At 40.5% G+C, this 19453-nt stretch overlaps 1 protein-coding gene and 2 pseudogenes across 1 annotated transcript in view; 1 reads left to right on the plus strand and 2 right to left on the minus strand.

Moving 5' to 3' along the window:
* The first annotated feature begins 453 nt into the window (after nt 1–453).
* The window catches only part of GNAI3 (G protein subunit alpha i3), a 45629-nt gene continuing 26629 nt past the window's right edge, over nt 454–19453 (plus strand). Inside the window, exon 1 of the mRNA XM_037498251.2 lies at nt 454–690. Within this exon, the coding sequence (XP_037354148.1) occupies nt 573–690 (118 nt within the window). The 5' untranslated portion in view covers nt 454–572. The remainder of the gene's footprint in view (nt 691–19453) is intronic.
* LOC119235853 (40S ribosomal protein S3a-like) lies at nt 4919–5705 on the minus strand (annotated as a pseudogene).
* On the minus strand, nt 7391–18744 carry LOC119235857 (elongin-B-like; annotated as a pseudogene).

A 19453-nucleotide genomic window follows, 5' to 3' on the forward strand; every position in this document is an offset into this window, starting at 1 on the left:
CTGATTGACACGATTCTGAAAGAGAAAGTGTCCAGCACGTGGGGTTGGGGCCCCGGATCTGCGCGGCCAGCGACCAGAGGGGCTTTCTGGCTACTGACAAATTCCCAGATGAAATTACTAAGCGGGCAGAGCGCTCTTATCTGGGAATCCCCAACCCCATCCAGACCCGGCTGGATGACCTCGCGGGTGCAGGACGCCACGAACTGCACAAAGTCCAGTCCCCACTGTTCCTACATTTACCCAAACAAGGCGGCCCCAAAGCTGAAAGGGAACTCAGGGCGAGTGGCGCACTGCGAGCTCCACGGACCCTCTCTGCTCTGCGACCACCGCCCAGGCTCCCCCAGCTCCCCGGGCACTTCCGCTTCCGGCGGCGCCAATTCCCCGTCGGACAGGTCCGAGCCGCGCCCGCCGCGAGGCGTTGCCGGAAGTGGCGCAGACACCGGATATCCGGGTCCTCCTCGAGCGGAGGTAGAGGGCCGCCGCCCAGCGCCAGACGCGGTTCCAGCCAGTCCCGCCGCAGTCGCCGCGGTGTGTGAGTGAGTCCGGACTCGGGCCCCTCTCTCGCCGCCGCCATGGGCTGCACGTTGAGCGCCGAGGACAAGGCGGCGGTGGAGCGGAGCAAGATGATCGACCGCAACTTGCGGGAGGACGGGGAGAAAGCGGCCAAAGAAGTGAAGCTGCTGCTGCTTGGTGAGGGGCCGGGGCGGGGTTGGGGGGTGCTGGGGAGGGCCTGGGCCCTCGGGGAGCCCCGAGCTGGGTGTGTGGGGGGGCCCGTTCTCGCTGGCGGAAGGGACCCCGAAAGGATCTGGAGGGCGTGACGGGTTTGGGCGGGGGTTGGCTTGGTCGCTGGGGCCTTGGAGATTGTAATGAGGGGGTGGGGTTTGGAGCTGTAGGAATTAGACTGGGGAGGGTGTGTCTGCTGGGGTTGTGTGTGGCAATGAGGGCTTGGGAGTGTTGGGGCAGTCGTAGGACGTGGAGACTGTGTTGAGAATTACATGGCAAGCTCATAAAGGAAGAGCTGATGTGAGGGACGGTTTCGCGAGGGTTGGAATGTGGTAGCAGAGAGGACGCGATAGCGTGTTTTGGGCTTTTATGATGGTTTGTGAGTGTGGAGCGTGGTGAGACTCTCCTGGCCGGGTAGAGCTGCGAGGCTTCCGTGATTACTGTAGGGAGAAGGGCTGGGACAGAGTGGCCACACAAGGACCCTATCATTTGTTAGAGAGTGGACATTTTGAGGCGTTGGTAAAGTGAAGGAACCCTGTATTATCCAGGACGTGAAGGGTGGATGATTGGGATGAATGACGCCTCTGGAAGAGACCCTGGGTGCAGAGGCTGGTTGGACTTGTTCACCTTTTTCTAACATTTTTATTCTCTTAAGACTTTCTGTCTCCTCCCCTTGTTTTTATAAAGGGGGAGACACTGTGCGCTGAAGAAATGTAAGGAATGGTTGGTTTGAGGTTTGTGGTGAAAGAGTTAGTGGGCATTATTTTGGGAGTTACTGAAAAGTTGCTCGAGATGATTGCAATGGGAACCGAGTTGCCTTAGGATCAGTTACGAAACTGGATATCTTTACTGTTAAGGCTGTGTCAGACTTCTGGTGAGCTATTTTATCTCTTTCAGTTTCTTCAAACTTAAACTATTGACCTACAGGAATTACTGTTTATGTCACCTGACATTCTTTTTGTGCAGATGCATTTTTCATCATTACCTTTAAAGTTTTTGAGAGACCAGACACCGGCTTGTAGAAGCTCAGTAAATCACGAAGTACCCTGGCATTAGCTTACCAATAAGTCAAGCTATAGATTTTCAGGTTAGTATCTTTTCAGGTCCTGCTAGAGAAGAATAAGTAGGCTAATGAATATGCACTTTTTTTAGTAGAAGTATACTTTTTTTTTTTTTTTTTATAGAGGCATGTTATTTATTTATTTATTTGTTTGTTTGTTTACACATGCACTGGGCACAGTCAGAAGCACGGGAGGGTGAGAGAATTCACCAGAGCCAGAGCAGGGAGCAGAGCAGGCAGAAGGACCGAAGTACACTGCTGAGGGGAGCAGCAGGCGGCAGGAGAGGTCTGCGCGCCATGTGGAACCCTCCTCTGGTGGCCGGGGAGCAGCCGGGGATTGAACCGGCGCTGCAGAACCTGCGGGCAGCTTCGCAACCCAGCGCTCAACCGCCGGGCCACCGGGGAGGCCCAGTAGAAGTATACTTTTTATGTATGCTTTTAATTTTATGTATTTTTTTAAAGATTTAAAAAAAATTATTTATACAAGAACTGGGGTACAGGTCAGAGGTGCTGGAGGGTGAGAGAATTCACTAGAGACAGAGTGGGGAGCAGAACAGGCTGATGGACCTACCTAAGACACTGCTGAGGGGAGCAGCGGGCGAGGCAGGAGAGGTCTGCCATGCCATGTGGGTTTTTCCCTGGCTGGCCGGGAATTGAACCCATGCTGCAGAGGCTGTGGAAAGCTTCACAGTGCAGCGCTCAACCTGCTGCGCCACCGGGGAGGCCCTATTTTATTTTTTTTTTAAGATTTATTTTTATTTATTTGTACATACAAGAGCTGGGGTGTAGGCCAGAGGTGCGGGCGGGGAGGGGGGGAGAATTCACCAGAGATAAAGTGGGGAGCAGAACAGGCAGTGAGATCCACTGCTGAGGGGAGCAGTGGGTGAGACTGGAGAGGTCTGCTGTGCCATATGGGTCAGCTCCCTGGCCTGGGATCGAACTTGTGCTGCAGTGGCTAGTGATCGTTTGATAGCCACGGAGACCCAGAAGTTTACTTGTTAAAATAACTGATTTTTTGATAAAAAGAAGTGGCATTTGGGGAAGTGCCTCAGGATGCAAACTTCCAGAGGACAGACTGCTGTAACCTAAGACTAAGTTTGTACTCGGATGTATTGTGTGTACCTGTTGGTCTCTTCATGTTAACATATTTGGTTGTTTGTAGGTTGCCGAAGCCCTGGTATTTTTGGATATGGGGGAAAGTTATGCACTGGAGTTTAAAATTTCAGTTTGAATACCTCATCTTTCAGCATACATGAATTCAATTTGTAGTTCTAGACTGCCACCTCTATAGCACAGGTGTCATTTGTGAGCGTAGAAGGTGTTCCTTAAATATTTACTGTTGATTAACCCGAGCCAGCTAATGCCAGACATTGCCTCTCAAGTCCTTACAGATATCTAATGTAAGCCACAACACTCGAGGCATTGTTTTCTATGTTCATCCATTGGTTGTCATCTTTTGTGAGTGTTTTGGCTTACGTGAACCCTCAGACATTACAGCAGGACATCAGCCTGCTGTAGATACAGTTGTAGACTATGAGGCTTTGTTCCAAATGGCAGGATTTGGCAGGTAAAACTTAGGTAAGCAAAACTTGTGCAGATGTCTAGAAAAATCTTTATTCAGGATTTTATAAATAGTGCATTGAATTTAAAACAATGTTAAACAAAAATGACTTCAGGAACTTGAAAGGCAGTATTTAAAAATCAAAATACTAAAACATTTGTTTTTCATTTTTGTCAGTTTCATTCCTTTTTAAGTAAGTTTTTATAGTCTTGAGCAAGGTGAGTAAAAAATTCAAATAAGTTGTGGAGACAGTTGTTTTTATTTGGGCACATGTGACGTTAAGAGAGCTTCCTTGCTATTTCTGTGAGAAATAGCAAAGGTAATTTAGGAGGTTGTTAGGCGACTTCATTGCTATACAGCTGTCACAAGGTGTAATTAATTATACAAATCTAAATGGAATAGCCTGTGCTGCATACATAGGCTATGGTGTAGCTACCTATTTGTACTCCTGGACTTATATACTGTATGTCATTGGCGAAAATGTTGTTAAGCAGGGCAAGACTCTGCCTACAAGTAATTTTTTACTTCACCAATGTGACACAATTGGACTCAGTCTAATTTAAGATCTATCTACTTACCCTTGTCTCTGCTGGCATACAATCCATGTTCATTAACTTTTACTGTATTTTCTTTCTTGCAAGGATATAGTCTAGCCTAGTAATTGACAATATGGGCTCTGACAAAGTTATTTATTCAGTTTCTCTCGCCTCAGTTACCTCAGCTTTAAAATGAAACATTTAGGGCCTCCTTGGTAGCCAGCAGGTTGAGTGCAGTGCTGTGAAGCTGACAGCAGCCTCCGCAGCCTCCGGGCAGGCCAAGGAGAATCCCACATGGTGAGGCAGACCTCTCCTGTCTCGCCTGCTGCTCCCCTCAGCAGTGCTTTCGGTCCGTCTGCCTGTTCTGCTCCCTGCTCTGTCTCTGGTGAATCCTCTCACCCTCTCTTACCTCTGGCCTGTACCCCAGCTCTTGTATAAATAAAAAATAAAAATTAAAAAAAAATGAAAAATTTAATAGACAAACTTTGTAGACTTGCTGTGAGGATTAAATATGATGATAATGTAAAGTAAAACAGCCTGGCACTTAGTTTTAGCTCAGTAAATAATAGTTATAATTGTTACTGTGAAATCAAAATGAATGTTACAGATTATAGGTACTATAGTAAATCAAGAAGCTAGTGTGGCTGAATTACTACAAGGGAGACTTCAGTATTGTAATTCTTTTATTATCTTTGGTTTGGATTTTCTTTAGTAGTGTTATTGGGAAAATCTGGATATGCCAAATTAGTGTTTAATCACAATATTCTGTAGAGAGACAAAATAATTATGCAGCGCTTCCCAACCAGGGTATATAGTGCATAGGATGATACACAAGTGTGCTGTTTGCAATTTTTTTATAGTTTTGAAATTTAAAGTGATAGCTCACATTTGAATGTCTGCATATTATTGGCTGAATATGCTTATTATTGAAAATGAGATTGTCCCTTGATAAATATGCTATTTTATATCCTGGATGGATTTTTTTTTCTTTTATAAAATATCACAAGACCTTTTATTTGTCACCACTGAAAGTGAATTTTAAACAGATTCTTGGGCTGGTGGTTCATATGCATCAACTCATTCAACTTTAACACCTATCTCATTCCTGGTAGCTTTTCCAGAACTACTACCTTCACCATGAAGCTCCATGAGTTTTTCCAATTCAAGCTTGGGCTTTTTCAGCATTTTTACTTTTCTAACAAAGGAATCACAGAGCAGGTGAATAGATTGGCAAGGGCAAGTTCTGTCTGTCCCAGTTGTGTATGTCATCAGCTTATTCACCACGTAAGCATTTGTCTTCACCTGTGCAGTGCTGAGCACCATCATCTTCTGGAGTTGGTGGACCTGTTGGTGCTGAGCGTAAGAGGTCTTCTGAATCTGATTTTTTTTTGGGGGGGAGGGCAAAACCAACACAGGATAGATGAAGCAAATACCCATCCGTAGTCTTGACATCAGCACGAACTTCGGTCATGATCTGCCATTTTTTGATCATGGAGCACATTTTGTCATGGGTAAGATGCGTGACATGAAAGTTAGTCACATAGTTTTTGCTCTGAACATTCTTAGTAATTAGCTTGAATTTTCTAAATGCAACTTCATCATTCTGCAGATCAGCAAGACTCACTTCATATACATCAGATCTAATTTTGGGTCCTTGAGGTCTATGTTTCTTTAAAAAGAACTTGTAGTCTGTTAAATATATTTGCACTATTACAAAGAAGTCTTTTAGTTTGGGGACAGTTGTCTCTGATAAAGGTAGTTCCTCTGTTAGAGAAGGTTGGCGAAACCTGAACCTCTCTGTCCCTCTGGTGTTGATCTGCTTCATCCTCCAGTTCTGGAAAAGGAAAGGGAGTTGATGGGTCTCTGCATATATTTCCTCTTTCTTCCCAACCTTGTCTTTCCCTTCTCTGTTTCTTATACAACATGCATTTTTTTAAAAAAAACCTTGGGTGTAGGTACCCCTTAGGGCTTCAGAATGTCCACAAACTCTCTAAAATTGTTAACAAAATCTGTGTATTTTTCTGGGAGGAGAAGCCATATTAAAAAAAAATTAGGTTCTTCTATAATACTACTTAATTTCTATTCTTTTTTTTTCTTTTTAAATATTTCATTTATACAAAAGCTGGGGTACAGGCCAGATGCGCGGGTGAGTGAGAGGATTCACCGGAGACAGAGTGGGGAACAGAACAGGCAGACTGATGAAATTCACTGCTGAGGGGCGCAGTGGGCGAGACAGGAGAGGTCTGCTGTGCCATGTCAGTTGCTCCGAGGCCAGCGGGAATCAAACCGGCACTGCAGAGGCTGCGGACAGCTTCATAGCACTGCTCTCAACCGCCTGCGCCACCAGGGAGGTCCTAATTTCTAGTCTTTAAAGTCTCCAGTTTTTGACCAGGAAATCCAGCAACTAAGTAAAACTGGAATCCTGCCAAATGCAAAAGAAAAAAAACTAGATATTGTGAAGTGTCTTCTATTTCCTTTTTTCAGAGGACAGTTTTTTATTTGGATTTTTGAAAAATCTGTTTTCTGCACTTGAGATGGTTCCTCTTTCTCCTGATCCCACAGTAAATTGAACGCTGCTCACTGCCACTTACCTCAAGTCAGTATATCAGTTACAGCACTTGCCTCCTCTCTTGGCATCTCTCCCCCAAATCACCTGCTGTGAACTTTTCTGTTACTGCCTCATCATTCTTAAAATCATACAGGTTGAAAACTGAACCCTCTTAAAAACACTTTTCTTGTTCTCATCTTTGTAACTAGTCAGTTGCCAACTGATGATTCAATTGTCACCAGATTTTTTATTTCATAAACCACTAAAATTATTTTTCATTGTTTCACTTAGGATTCCAACATTTTATTTTTCTTAGTTAATACATTTTAAAAAATCCCAAACTAAAAAAAAAAAAAAAAAAAAATCCCAAACTACTATCTATTATGATTACTAGTTCCCTTTCTTTCCGGAAACCTTTTTGATTCTGCATTTGATATGATCACTCCTCTTTGAACTGTATAATACTTTTTGTGCCTCTTATAGTCTGCCTCATAATATGGTTATTGTTATGGGAAAGAATTGGGTTGTAGGCTAGAGGCGTGGGGGTGAAAGAATTCAACAGAAACAGGGTGGAGAACAGAAAAGGTGAATTTATTGAAATACTCTGCTGAGAGAAACACCGGGTGAGACAGGAGAGGTCTGCTGTGCAGAGTGAGGGTCCCTAGACTCTATTTCTACTCCAGGCATCATTGATTGGTTGGGGTGACTAGTGTTGGGTGTGCCCTGATTAATGATCTTGATCTTCAGCTTAACAGCCCAGTTCCCTCCCATGCAGGCTCATCCACTCTCTTTATCTATTCAAGCCTCCCAAATTTACTTGCTGTGCAAGGAGTGGGGGCTTAGTTTTCAAATTTAGTGATGATACCACAACAATGATTTGTATTCATAGCTGCTCCTAACTATATTGTCTTTGAGGTTGGAGAGAAGTAGGTATTTCTCATCTTTATATCTGCTACAGGATCTTATATGTTACTGAGTTTGGCCTGTAGGGAACAGAAACTCAGTCACACTTGTTCCAGTCAAGCAGGGGTTTATTGGAAGAATACAACAGGCAACTTAACAAGCATCAGCCATCCAAGGGCAGACAAGAAGTAAAGTACAACCAGGTTGCATGCGCATGGATTGTGATACTTGCCCTTCACCATCATGTGTCCTAGAGCAGATGGTCACCTGCTCTGTTTTATTGGTAAATCACTTCGTCAGATCACCATGCTGCTCACTTATCATTTTTTGCCCCTACCTACTTCACCCTCCTCAGTCTTCAGCTTTGCTTACTCTGACATCTTTCTGGCTCATAACCGAGTATAAGTGCTTTATGCCATCTGAATTCAGATTCCCGGGATCCCCATTCCATATTTCTGGGAAATAATACAGGTCCTCTCCTGTCCTATTCTTCCCAGCCCCCGCATCCAAAAGTTTGTATTCCTAATGGATACCTTGCATTTGGATTTGGCGATAATACTGCCATTAACTTATATGGGAAAAAAAACCTGAGCATTCCCAGGATGCTCTGGAACCATAAGAAACAACTAGAACTGTTTAATTTTATTGTGGGGTGGGGAAGAAATACTTTAAGTACCTAGGAGATAGAATATTAGTAGTAAAGACCAAAAATAAAAATGTAGGTCTCATATGAAATGTATAGGTGGTGGACACTAAATTTGTTTACATTACTGAAGTTTGTTTTAAATTTTGTTTTGTAGTAGAAATACAGTAGAGTAGTGCTAAAAACGCATCTCTTTGAACTGATAACTCAATTCAGAAATAGGAGATACCATCAACATAAAGCAGAGAGCACAGAAACAAAATTGGGAGATTAGTCCTAATCTCTAAGCTTTATTTCCCTTTTTCTATAGAATGAGATCCAATCTCAAGGGTCCCTGGTCTGTGAAGTTAATACTCTCAACCAGATGGTATATTTTAGCAAGTTATAAAAGGGGCCATTTTGTGTTACTTCTTTTGATCTTGAGTTGCATTGAAATTAGCTTAACAAAAAAATGTTTAAAATAATTAAAAACTGAAGTTTAGAGTCTGAAAGTTATAAATTCATAAAGTCCCCATAATGTAAATGTTCAAAGAGAATATAAAGAAATTATATTTGAATTTCCCTTCAATTTTAATTGTCTTCATTTTGGTATAATTCTTTTTCAGTTAGAGTTAACTTTAAACCTTTATCTGTGCAGGTTATCCTGTTACCTACTTAGCAATCATCTGTACCATTTCTGTAATTCAAGCTCTCGAACTAAATAACATTGTGTTGGGATCACTGTTTAGTTGTTCTGGTTTTGATACAGCACTCTGTGTAAATAAAATATCCTATATTCCATGTTCTGCTATTAAGTTGTAACAGAAATTAATCTATCTGATATGAACCAAGTAAAGAAGGAGGATACCAAAAAAGACCAAATTTGTTTGACTTGTCCCAGAATAATGGCATAGGGATCTTAGAAGCAAGTACGGGAGAATTTAGTCTTTAGGCCTGAATTTTTGGTTTTCAAATTAGGCTTTGAAGATACTAAAAGGTTTAAGAAAGATTATTAAGGATTAGCTGAGATACTTTGTTCATTGTTCTGTTAGTATATTTTATGTCCATGGCCTCTGTTTTTAATATTCATGCAAAAGTCTCTTCGTTTTTTTGAATGATGTCAGTATTTTACATCTCCAAAATTTCTTGTTGCCTAACTTAAAAGGAAATAGTCTTGTCTCAAAATGTGCGCACTTTGTATATTTCGATTGTGTTTGCATCTCCTTCCTGCTGTTAACACTACCCTGGAGATGTAGCAATCATTTAAAACAGCCCTTTTAAAATTAGCAAGGTAGTAGGATTCTTCACATCTTATAATTAATTTTACTGTAATGATTTATTGTGCAACTAGTTATACTGGTCAAATACACAACATTTCTTTGGTCTTTGATATTGGATTTTAAAATTGAAATAGTATCCCTTTGAATTGTAAGAACTTACTAGGAAAGTGTTATACTGTATTCAGATTTCTGTTTTAGTTACTTGTGATATCCTTATATTTTACATTTTTTATTAAATGAATAGTGTTGTATATTATGATATGTGACTTTGGAACTCACCAATATGATTCTACAATCATTAGGTTAAAAATATTTTAATAAAAAAACAATCCAAAAGATCAATGAAACCAAGAGCTGGTTCTTTGAAAAAATCAATAAAATAGACAAACCCCTAGCCAGGCTCACAAAGGAAAAAAGGGAGAAAGCACAAATAAACAGGATCATCAATGAAAGAGGAGAAATCACAACGGACACAGCAGAAATCAAAAGAATAATCAGTAACTACTATGAACAGTTATATGGAAACAAGTTTAACAATCTAGAGGAGATGGACAAATTCCTACAACTCTACAATCACCCAAAGCTAGATAAAGAAGAAATAGAACACCTAAACAGACCAATTACAATTAGCGAAATTGAAATGGTAATCAAAAACCTCCCCAAAAACAAAAGCCCAGGACCTGATGGATTTACAAATGAATTCTACCAAACATTCAGAGACGAATTAGTGCCTATCCTTCACAAACTCTTCCAAAAAATTGAGAAGGAAGGGACAATACCAAACACGTTCTATGAAGCCAACATTACACTAATACCAAAACCGAACAAGGACAACACAAAAAAGGAAAACTACAGGCCAATCTCCCTAATGAACACTGATGCAAAAATCCTCAATAAAATTTTAGCTATCAGAATCCAACAATGTATCCATAAGATAATTCACCACGACCAAGTTGGATTCATTCCAGGGGCACAAGGATGGTTTAACATCCGAAAATCAATCAACGTTATCCAACACATCAACAAAAAGAAATATAAAAACCATATGATAATATCAATAGATGCTGAGAAAGCTTTCGACAAAGTGCAACACCCATTCATGATAAAAGCCCTTGAAGTTCTTGGGATACAAGGAACATACCTCAACATCATAAAGGCCATCTATGACAAGCCAACAGCCAGTATCATTCTCAATGGTGAAAAGCTGAAAGCAATTCCATTAAGATCTGGAACAAGACAAGGATGTCCACTCTCACCATTGCTTTTCAATATAATACTGGAAGTCCTAGCCAGGGCAATAAGACAAGAGAAAGACATCCAAGGAATCCAAATAGGAAAAGAAGAAGTCAAACTATCACTATTTGCAGACGATATGATATTATACATAGAGAACCCCAAAAACTCCACAGAAAAGCTAATTCAACTCATCAATCAGTTCAGTAAAGTGGCAGGATACAAAATCAACACGCAAAAGTCAGTAGCCTTCCTATACACAAACAATAAATCTGAAGAAGAAGAAATCGAAAAGACCATCCCTTTTGTTATTGAAACAAAAAAAATCAAATATTTGGGAATAAATCTAACAAAAGAGGTAAAGGACCTATACAAAGAAAACTATAAAACACTGTTAAAAGAAATAGAAGAAGACACAAAGAAATGGAGAGACATCCCCTGCTCATGGATTGGAAGAATAAACATTATTAAAATGGCCATCCTTCCAAAAGCAATATACAGATTCAATGCTATTCCAATCAAAATTTCAATGTCATTTTTCAAAGAAATAGAAAAATTATTGATGAAATTCATATGGAATCACAAAAAACCCCGAATAGCCAAAGCTCTCCTGAAAAAAAAAGAAGGGAATGGAGGCATCAGACTCCCAGACTTCAAACTATACTACAAAGCCATAATCATCAAAACTGCATGGTATTGGAACAAGAACAGACATACAGACCAATGGAATCGAATAGAAAATCCAGAAATAAACCCACAGATTTATGGTCAACTAATCTTTGACAAAGGAGCAAAGACTATGCATTGGAGCAAAGAAAGTTTGTTCAATAAATGGTGCTGGGAAAACTGGGTCGCTACATGCAAAAGAATGAAGCTTGACCACCACCTCACACCATACACAAAAATCAACTCAAAATGGATTAAAGAACTAGACATAAGACCTGAAACCATAAAATATATAGAAGGAAATATAGGCGAAACACTACGTGATTTGCACATCAAAGACATCTTTACAGACACATCACCCAAAGCAGTGATAGTGAAGGCAAAGATAAACAGCTGGGACTATATCAAATTAAAGAGCTTTTGCACAGCAAAAGAGACAATAACAAAAACAAAGAGAAACCCCACCAACTGGGAGAACATTTTTGCACCCAACACTAATGATAAAGGACTGATCACAAAAATCTGCAAAGAGCTGATGAGACTCAACAACAACAAAGAAAATAATCCAGTCAAAAAATGGGCAGAAGAGCTTAAAAGAAACTTCTCTGAAGAGGAAATGCAAATGGCCAACAGGCATATGAAAAAATGTTCAACATCACTTGTCATCAGGGAAATGCAAATCAAAACTACCATGAGATACCATCTTACACCAGTGAGAATGGCACATATTAAAAAAACTAGCAACAACAAATGTTGGCGAGGGTGTGGAGAAAAAGGAACTCTTCTGCACTGTTGGTGGGAGTGCAAACTGGTCCAACCACTGTGGAAAGCTGTGTGGAGATTTCTGGACCTACTAAACATAGAGCTTCCATATGACCCAGCAATTCCACTCCTAGGTATTTACCCAAAGGACACAGAAACATCAATTCCAAAGAACACCTGCACCCCTATGTTTATAGCAGCACTGTTTACAATAGCTAAGCTTTGGAAACAACCCAAATGCCCAAAAATAGATGACTGGATCAAGAAGATGTGGTACATATATACCATGGAATATTACTCAGCATTCAAAAAAGATAAACACATGCAATTTGCTGCAACATGGATGGCGCTGGAAGGGATCATGCTCAGCGAAATAAGCCAAAAAGAAAAAGAAAAATACCGGATGGTCTCACTCATAGCAGGAATCTAGAAAACTTAAATAAGGGACCAGGAAAATGAAAAACTATAAGAAAGTGAAAATCAAAATCAACAAAAAACTATGAACCAGAGACACTTTTAGGGGGGCGGGGGCGGGAGGGGAGGGATTGGGGTCAGAATGGGGGGCGGCAATTGTATGGGGAATATAACAATAAAATTTATAAAAAAAAAAAAAATATTTTAAAGTGAGTTGAGAAACATTAAAACTATTGACAACTCTTGAAAAAGAGCTATTGTAGAAAAGGATTTTGCTCAGGACCTTAGGGTTACATTTTATAAAGCTATTATAAATTATAGAAGGATTGTTTTAGAGTGACATAATTTCAGTGGAACATTTTTCTATTTCCTGAGTCAGAACATGGAAATTATTAACTTCAAAAACAGCACTCTGATGTAATAATTACTAACATGCTTTACATAGATAATGCAGTTCTGACGTATGTGATACGATAGTGCTGTCTTAAACTTTCCATGTAAGTTCTTGCAGTGTTGTTTTTGTTTCTGAAAATAAATACTGAGCTATGTCAATTTAATATATCTTTTCCACCATTTTGCAGCATTAACGAATCCTTCCATAATTGGGTTCATTTCAGCTTGTTAAAAAAAACCCAACAGTAGCCTGCCTTCCTTCTTCTACTTGTAAGAAGTATATTTCTTATTCTTTTATTTTGGTTATAATTAAAATCCCCTTTGTCCCCATCAATAGTTGTACTTCTTTCAACTTTTTCTAGACTACTTAAAAATTTTAAGTAAACTTTTTTTTTTTTTGACACCCAAATCTCATTTATTGGTGGGGATGGGGCACCAGGGTGGGCCCAGGACCCTCTCACTGGACAGCCATTGGCGCTGCTTCCTGAGTCTTGTGGCTTCATCACATCGGGCAGCTCGGGCAGGCTGGAGAAGGGCTCGATACGCAGGGCCTCGAACGCTTTGTCTGCCCGGAAGGCCAGCCCCACTGTGGCCAGGGCCTGTGGCTGCGCGGTTTCACTACTGAGGCCACACTCGCCCAGGGTCTTGCCGTGTCCAGGAGCTGGTCATCCTGGTACAGCTGCTGCTCGTCGGGTGGCCGCTTGAGGATGCCCTCGATGATACGCTTCAGCTCCAGCGCGGTGCTCGACTCCTTGGCGTCCGTGAAGATGGTGGTCCTGTGGCTCCGGATCCTGAGGATCACGTCCTGGGGGTGGCGGGGCGGCGTGAGCTGAGCGCGGGGCCCCGACCCCCCCGCGCCGCCCCCGCCCCGCCGCCCCCGGCCCTGGCCAGTAAACTTTATTTTGATACAATTTTAGATTTATAAAAAAGTTGAGTGGTGGTCCTTTACAGCTCCTGTATACACCTGGCTTCCCTTAATGTTGACATCTCATATAACTTTGGTGCATTTGTCAACACTCAAAGAGATTACTAATGAAACATAAATGTTAACTCAACGTCACACTTTATTTGGATTTCAGCAGTTTTTCCACTAATAATATTCTTCTGCTCTAGGATCCAATCCAGGACACTGTATTGCTTTTAGTTAAGGGTACATTTTTATTGAACTTTTTACGGTTTTCATTGTTAACTTTATCAAAAATGAGGGCTCATCTGTTAATTATGGTGATGTATCTCGGATCATCTCCTATGAGCACAGATACTTTCCTAGCCCGGAGATGTAAATGAGAAATAGCTAAAACTCTTAAGCATTTCAAGTTGTGGAGAAAGACATACAAAGGAAGTCATCCCACAGGAGGTGACGTTTGAGATGGACTTTGAAGCATTGAGTAGGAACTCTTGGGCCCTGGAGGGAAGCACATGGAGACAGAAGGGAAATACTAAGACTCAGAAATGTGGTTGTGAAAATAGTTAAGATTTACCTGGAATAATGAGTTGGTGCAGGAGATAAGGCAGGAAATATATGTAATGTATTTGGAGAACTGATTTGAATTTTTAGTAACTGTACCTTAAGCCATATCTCGTTACGAATAGATCTGAAGATAGATACAGGTATAATTTGGGGGAAATAGTCTGGACACTTTGCATTCTCCCCCCTCTTATTATCTGTCTTTTGCCATTCCATTACTCATTCATGCTGTAACGAAGGATAAGTAGAAGTAAATACATACATAAAACCGAAACTTTTTAAGGTTTTGATTTAATAGTGTTGGTGCGTGTTTACATGATAAAGGCATATAGTCTCGCAAGTCAACATTTAACATTTCGCTTATGGTGAGTTTTGGAGTATGGTATCAACTTAAATTTGATTTAATAGGCATGAAGTAAAGTTTTGTATGCTTCCTTTAATGTTTGAGAAACTGAGGTAAGAACACGATTGTAACATTTTAGTTTTTATAAATGGTTTTTTGTCTAGCTTTGATAAATTTCATAAGAGAGAAATGGTGACCCATTCAGTACAGCCAGGATTCATTCTTTTGGGGCTGACAGATGACCCTGAGTTGCAGGTTGTAATATTTCTCTTTGTTTTTTTACCTGCTTGTTGAGTTTGACAGGAAAACCAATGATTGGCATTCCCACACTGCTAGATTCCTACCTTGGACAGCAATGTATTTCTTCCTGTGGAACTTCTCCCCTGTAGAAAACTCATTCACAACTGCTTGTATTACAGGTTTCTGGTGAGTCTTGAAATAGTTCTGAATAGAACTATTTCATATATAATTTGTAGGACTCACTTATTTAAATAAAACTTTTTTTTTTTTGGATGGTGACTGAATTTTACCTGTGTCCTGCGACCTTTATGTGGCTGTATATAAGCCTCTGCATTACACTGCCAGCATAAACAACAGAGGTCGCTACCAACTTCTACTCAGCAGTCCTGATTATTTCTCCTCCAATGATCCTGGGACTCAAGTTAGAATTCTGTACATCCAATGTCATTAATTATTTTATTTGTGGTTCTTTTACCATCCTGCAAATTTCCTGCTACATTTTTAAATGTAAATTTTTGGATATATGGGTTTTAGTGAATGAATTTAGCATTCAGGGAACTTTGGAGGACATCTTCACTGTATATGAAGAGTTTATGTGTATGGATTAAACGAGATCTTTGGTTTATTTGTGCATTATAGCTCTTAGTAGCGTTTCTGTTCACTGCCACTCTAAATAAAACATAACTGTGATTAAAATGTTTGATGTATGTTGGGCATACATATATCTGCAAGCTTAATAATACTTACATTTCTATCTCAAGAAAAATTCGAGGCAGAGCTAGTAAGATAATGAACCTTTGCAAAAATTGTTTTTAGTCATATCAGATATTATTCAGTGTTAGCACCCAAAAGGCTTTTTATTGCAATGCTTTCAAGGAAGTAAAAGGAAAGTTACTTACCAGGGGTCAAAAGTAGAACATTGAGGCTGTGAGAGACACAAAACATGCATCCCTTAAGCCTTCTTACTATATTCTGTAAAAGCGAGGGAGAGAATTCATGACTTTTAGCAACACAAGTTACCTTGTTTGTTATTCTCAAGTGATAACATTTTGAGGAGAGCTCCTTGGCTTAGGAAGCTGTCTTTCCCACCCGTCACCCTCCTCAATCAAGCCAACATCTTTAGGTGATTTATGAATGTTTAATGACTGTTAGCTTTCCACTTCATGGTTTATAAGACTTGTAAAATATAGACTCATGTCTCTGTAATTGTTGAGATCTTGAAAAACAATTTGGTACTGTGTGAGCTGGCTGTATTTAGGTTATTAGGGCTTTTTATATGTTCCCTGCCCTCACCGCATATTTACTTTCTAGAAATATTTAATGAAAAAGTAATTGATTTGGGCCTCCCCTGGTGGCGCGGCGGTTGAGTGCTGGGTTGCGAGGCTGCCCGCAGCCCCTGCGGCACCGGTTCGATCCCTGGCTGCTCCCCGGCCACCGGAGGAGGGTCCCGCATGGTGCGCAGACCTCTCCTGCCGCCCGCTGCTCCCCTCAGCAGTGTACTTCGGTCCTTCTGCCTGCTCTGCTCCCCGCTCTGGCTCTGGTGAATTCTCTCGCCCTCCCACGCTTCTGACTGTGCCCAGTGCTTGTATAAATAAATAAATAAATCTTTAAAAAAAAAAAAAAAAAAAGTAATTGATTTGGGAGAGGGACACATAGGTGCCTTTATAGATAACTGGTAAGGTTTCATTATTTATGATGGGTTATAGGTATACAAATGTTTGTTTTTTTAAACATGTTATAAATACACCCTTTTATATATTCACTATTAATAAAAAAATTAAAGACAAAAAGTAATTGAGTCCATCTGATTTCTGGCCGGGTTATTTTTTTTGTTTTGCTTTTTCTTTTCATCTTTTTCCTTCTTTCCTGCCCACTTCTCTCCCCTCCCTTCCCTTTTTCTCCCCTCCCCCCTTGTCACATGGAACAGAATTTTTTTTTTTAAAAGATTTATTTATGTACACAAGTGCTGGGTACAGTCAGAAGTGCAGGAGGGTGAGAGAATTCACCAGAGCAGAGCGGGAGAGCAGAACAGGCAGACTGATGAGGTACACTACTGAGGGGAGCAGCAGGCGTGGCAGGAGAGGTCTGCGCTCCATGTGGGATCCTCGCCCAGCGGCCTGGGATTGAACTGGCGCTGCAGAGGCTGCGGGCAGCTTCGCAACCCAGCACTCAACCGTTGCACCACCAGTGGAGGCCCACGAACAGAAAATTCTAACGAGTACATGGAGTTGTAGGTGGATTATTGTCAGACTATAGAGTTGTTTCATGGGGATGCAGCAGGAGCTGACGAATTGAGCTGCAGGAACTGAGGCAGTTGTGAACCTTGGACAGGCTCTTGTCTCTGCCTTGACTTTCTTCTGTTCCCGTCTCTTCTCATAGTCTTCACTATTTCTGCCTCCCTTGGCTGTTTTGTCTTCAGTTCTTTTCCTTTGTTCCCTTTTTTTGTCTCCTTGATCTCTCCCGTTACTCACTTTCTGTCTGTATGCTCTCTGATCTTATGGCATGTTTAAGTCTCTCCAGACCAGCTTCCTCTTCAGTCCTTTTTTTTTTTTTTTAAATGTGCGTGCTGCTGCCCTATGATGACAAGTGACTGTCCTAGTTCAGGGTGACTTTCTGTAGCACCCAGTGCAGATTCTGCAGATAATACGATTGGTCCTGCTTATCCTCTGGCCCAGGGTGTAGGGTCTCTGTCAGCCTGGCACTGGGTGACTCCTACTTTAGGTATTTACTACTGCTTCAATACAAGGAGGGTATGGCCCAGATCCTATATGGGATATGGGCAGGCAGATAGTCTGAAATTCTGTCTAGTATGTTAGTTGAGTTTTATCAAAAATTTCTTACATGTGTCTTAAACCTTTGCTGTAATTTGATGTGATTGCTTCCTAGAAAAATGGTTTTCAAAGAATATTCATGATCTCTCCGATCACAATTCACTATCATCTTTTACCCTTAAAACATTCATAAATGCATTCATTCATCCGTTGAAAAATATTTGCTATTTTATGTACTTTATTTCGTACTGAGTAGATGATGGATACAAGGACAAGGCAGCTGGACAGAGTTTCATAGTAAGGTTTAGAGGGAAATAAGGAGAATAGGAGGCTTGTGCGTATATCCAAATTTTTTATCAAATATAGTTCTGATGTGAGCATTGAAGTCATAGCTAGGATGGGTGTGGAGCTCAGTAAAGATAGCAGAGGTATGGAAATCTTCTGTTTCTGTTAACTGCCCACATTGAAAATTCCATCCATTGCAACTGGCATTTGCAAAATGTGATTAGGCAACCATGGAATCTTATAGAAACTAAACCATTCATCCCACAGCTATTATGTGTGTGTTCTGGGTGTGTGTCACAAAAAGAAGGCACAATTTTATGCTTTTAAGGACTGTGCTTTTGAGTTCAGAACTAGTGGAGTCCTAAACAGGCACAAACCCAAAATAATTAAAATAATTTGACCAAGTGTTAGTGTTATGATATTTGGGTTTTCAGGAAGAAAGAAGGGCTTTGTTACAATTTTAATCAAAATCTAGAAAACCAATTAACAGTTTAAGAAAAGTAGTGATTAGGAGCTGGAAAGAAAGTCACATAATTTTTTTTTTCCATTGAGGCATTTTATTTCCACATGTGTTTTACACCCCTAGAAAAAGAATCCCAGGATTTTCCCTCCTGTGTGTTTTCGTCTTGCTTCTTCATGGTCCATGATGCCAGCTGAGGTTGTCAGTACAATGAAACCAAATTGACGAGATGGAAGCAGATTATTCTGCCATTTTTCTAGATCTTTGAGTTGCACATCAAATCTGGGGCTGATCACTCCACAGTTGTTTAACCTGCTTGTGAGGTTCACAACAATTTTCCCAGCTCTGTGATCATCAGTGATTTCAAATTCGCCAATGTAACCATGCTTCATCATCACAATTAGAAACCGGATGATAACTTTGGAGCATGGTCTAATAAGAACCTGGACATCAGCCAGGACATTCATGCGCACCATTATGGCGGCACTGAAAAATGGCAGAAAGAGTCACATAATTTTTTTTAAAGACTAGCCAGAGCTGGCTAGAGATGAGATGAAGTGGCTAGAAAGGATAGTTTGGGACTTAATTTTGGAAACTGATGCTAATAAAGAATAATCTATGCCAGCTCAGGGTGGGAGTGCTAACTGTTCAGAGGGAACAGAGGAGGTTTTTGCAAAGAACTGAAGTTTGATTTGTATAGGATTTTCAAGAATGTTTATATGCAGAGACTTGGCATATTTAGAGGGTCATGGGGTTGGTTGGTGAAAACATTGCTCTGATATTTTAGGCTAAGGAAACTTGATAATTTCTCAACAAAAATAGATCTGACTCCTCCCACAAGACCATAAATTCCTAAACTTATTTGTATTTGAAGTCTCAGTATACAGCAGTTCCAGGCACGTATGAGGTGTGTAAAATAAAAAAAAAAAACTGAGTAACAGTTTTTATTTGCTGTGTGACTTTTTTCCTGTGTGTAATTCTGCTAATCTTTTGCTCAATTAGTAAGTTCCTGCTTTTTGTATTAAATATGGTACTTGAAAAGCATTTTGAATAAAATATCATTTTTGACCTTAATCTGAATTTTTACTCTGATAGTTACTTAATGCCTGTCGATAAGAAGGAATCAGTGGGAACAGGGGATAGTCTTATATTTGGAGATACATGGACTATGATTCTATGATATTT

This window comes from Talpa occidentalis, unplaced genomic scaffold (assembly GCF_014898055.3).
Source record: "Talpa occidentalis isolate TD23 unplaced genomic scaffold, MPIMG_talOcc4v2.1 talOcc4.9, whole genome shotgun sequence".
In the NCBI taxonomy this organism is placed as follows: Eukaryota; Metazoa; Chordata; class Mammalia; order Eulipotyphla; family Talpidae; genus Talpa; species Talpa occidentalis.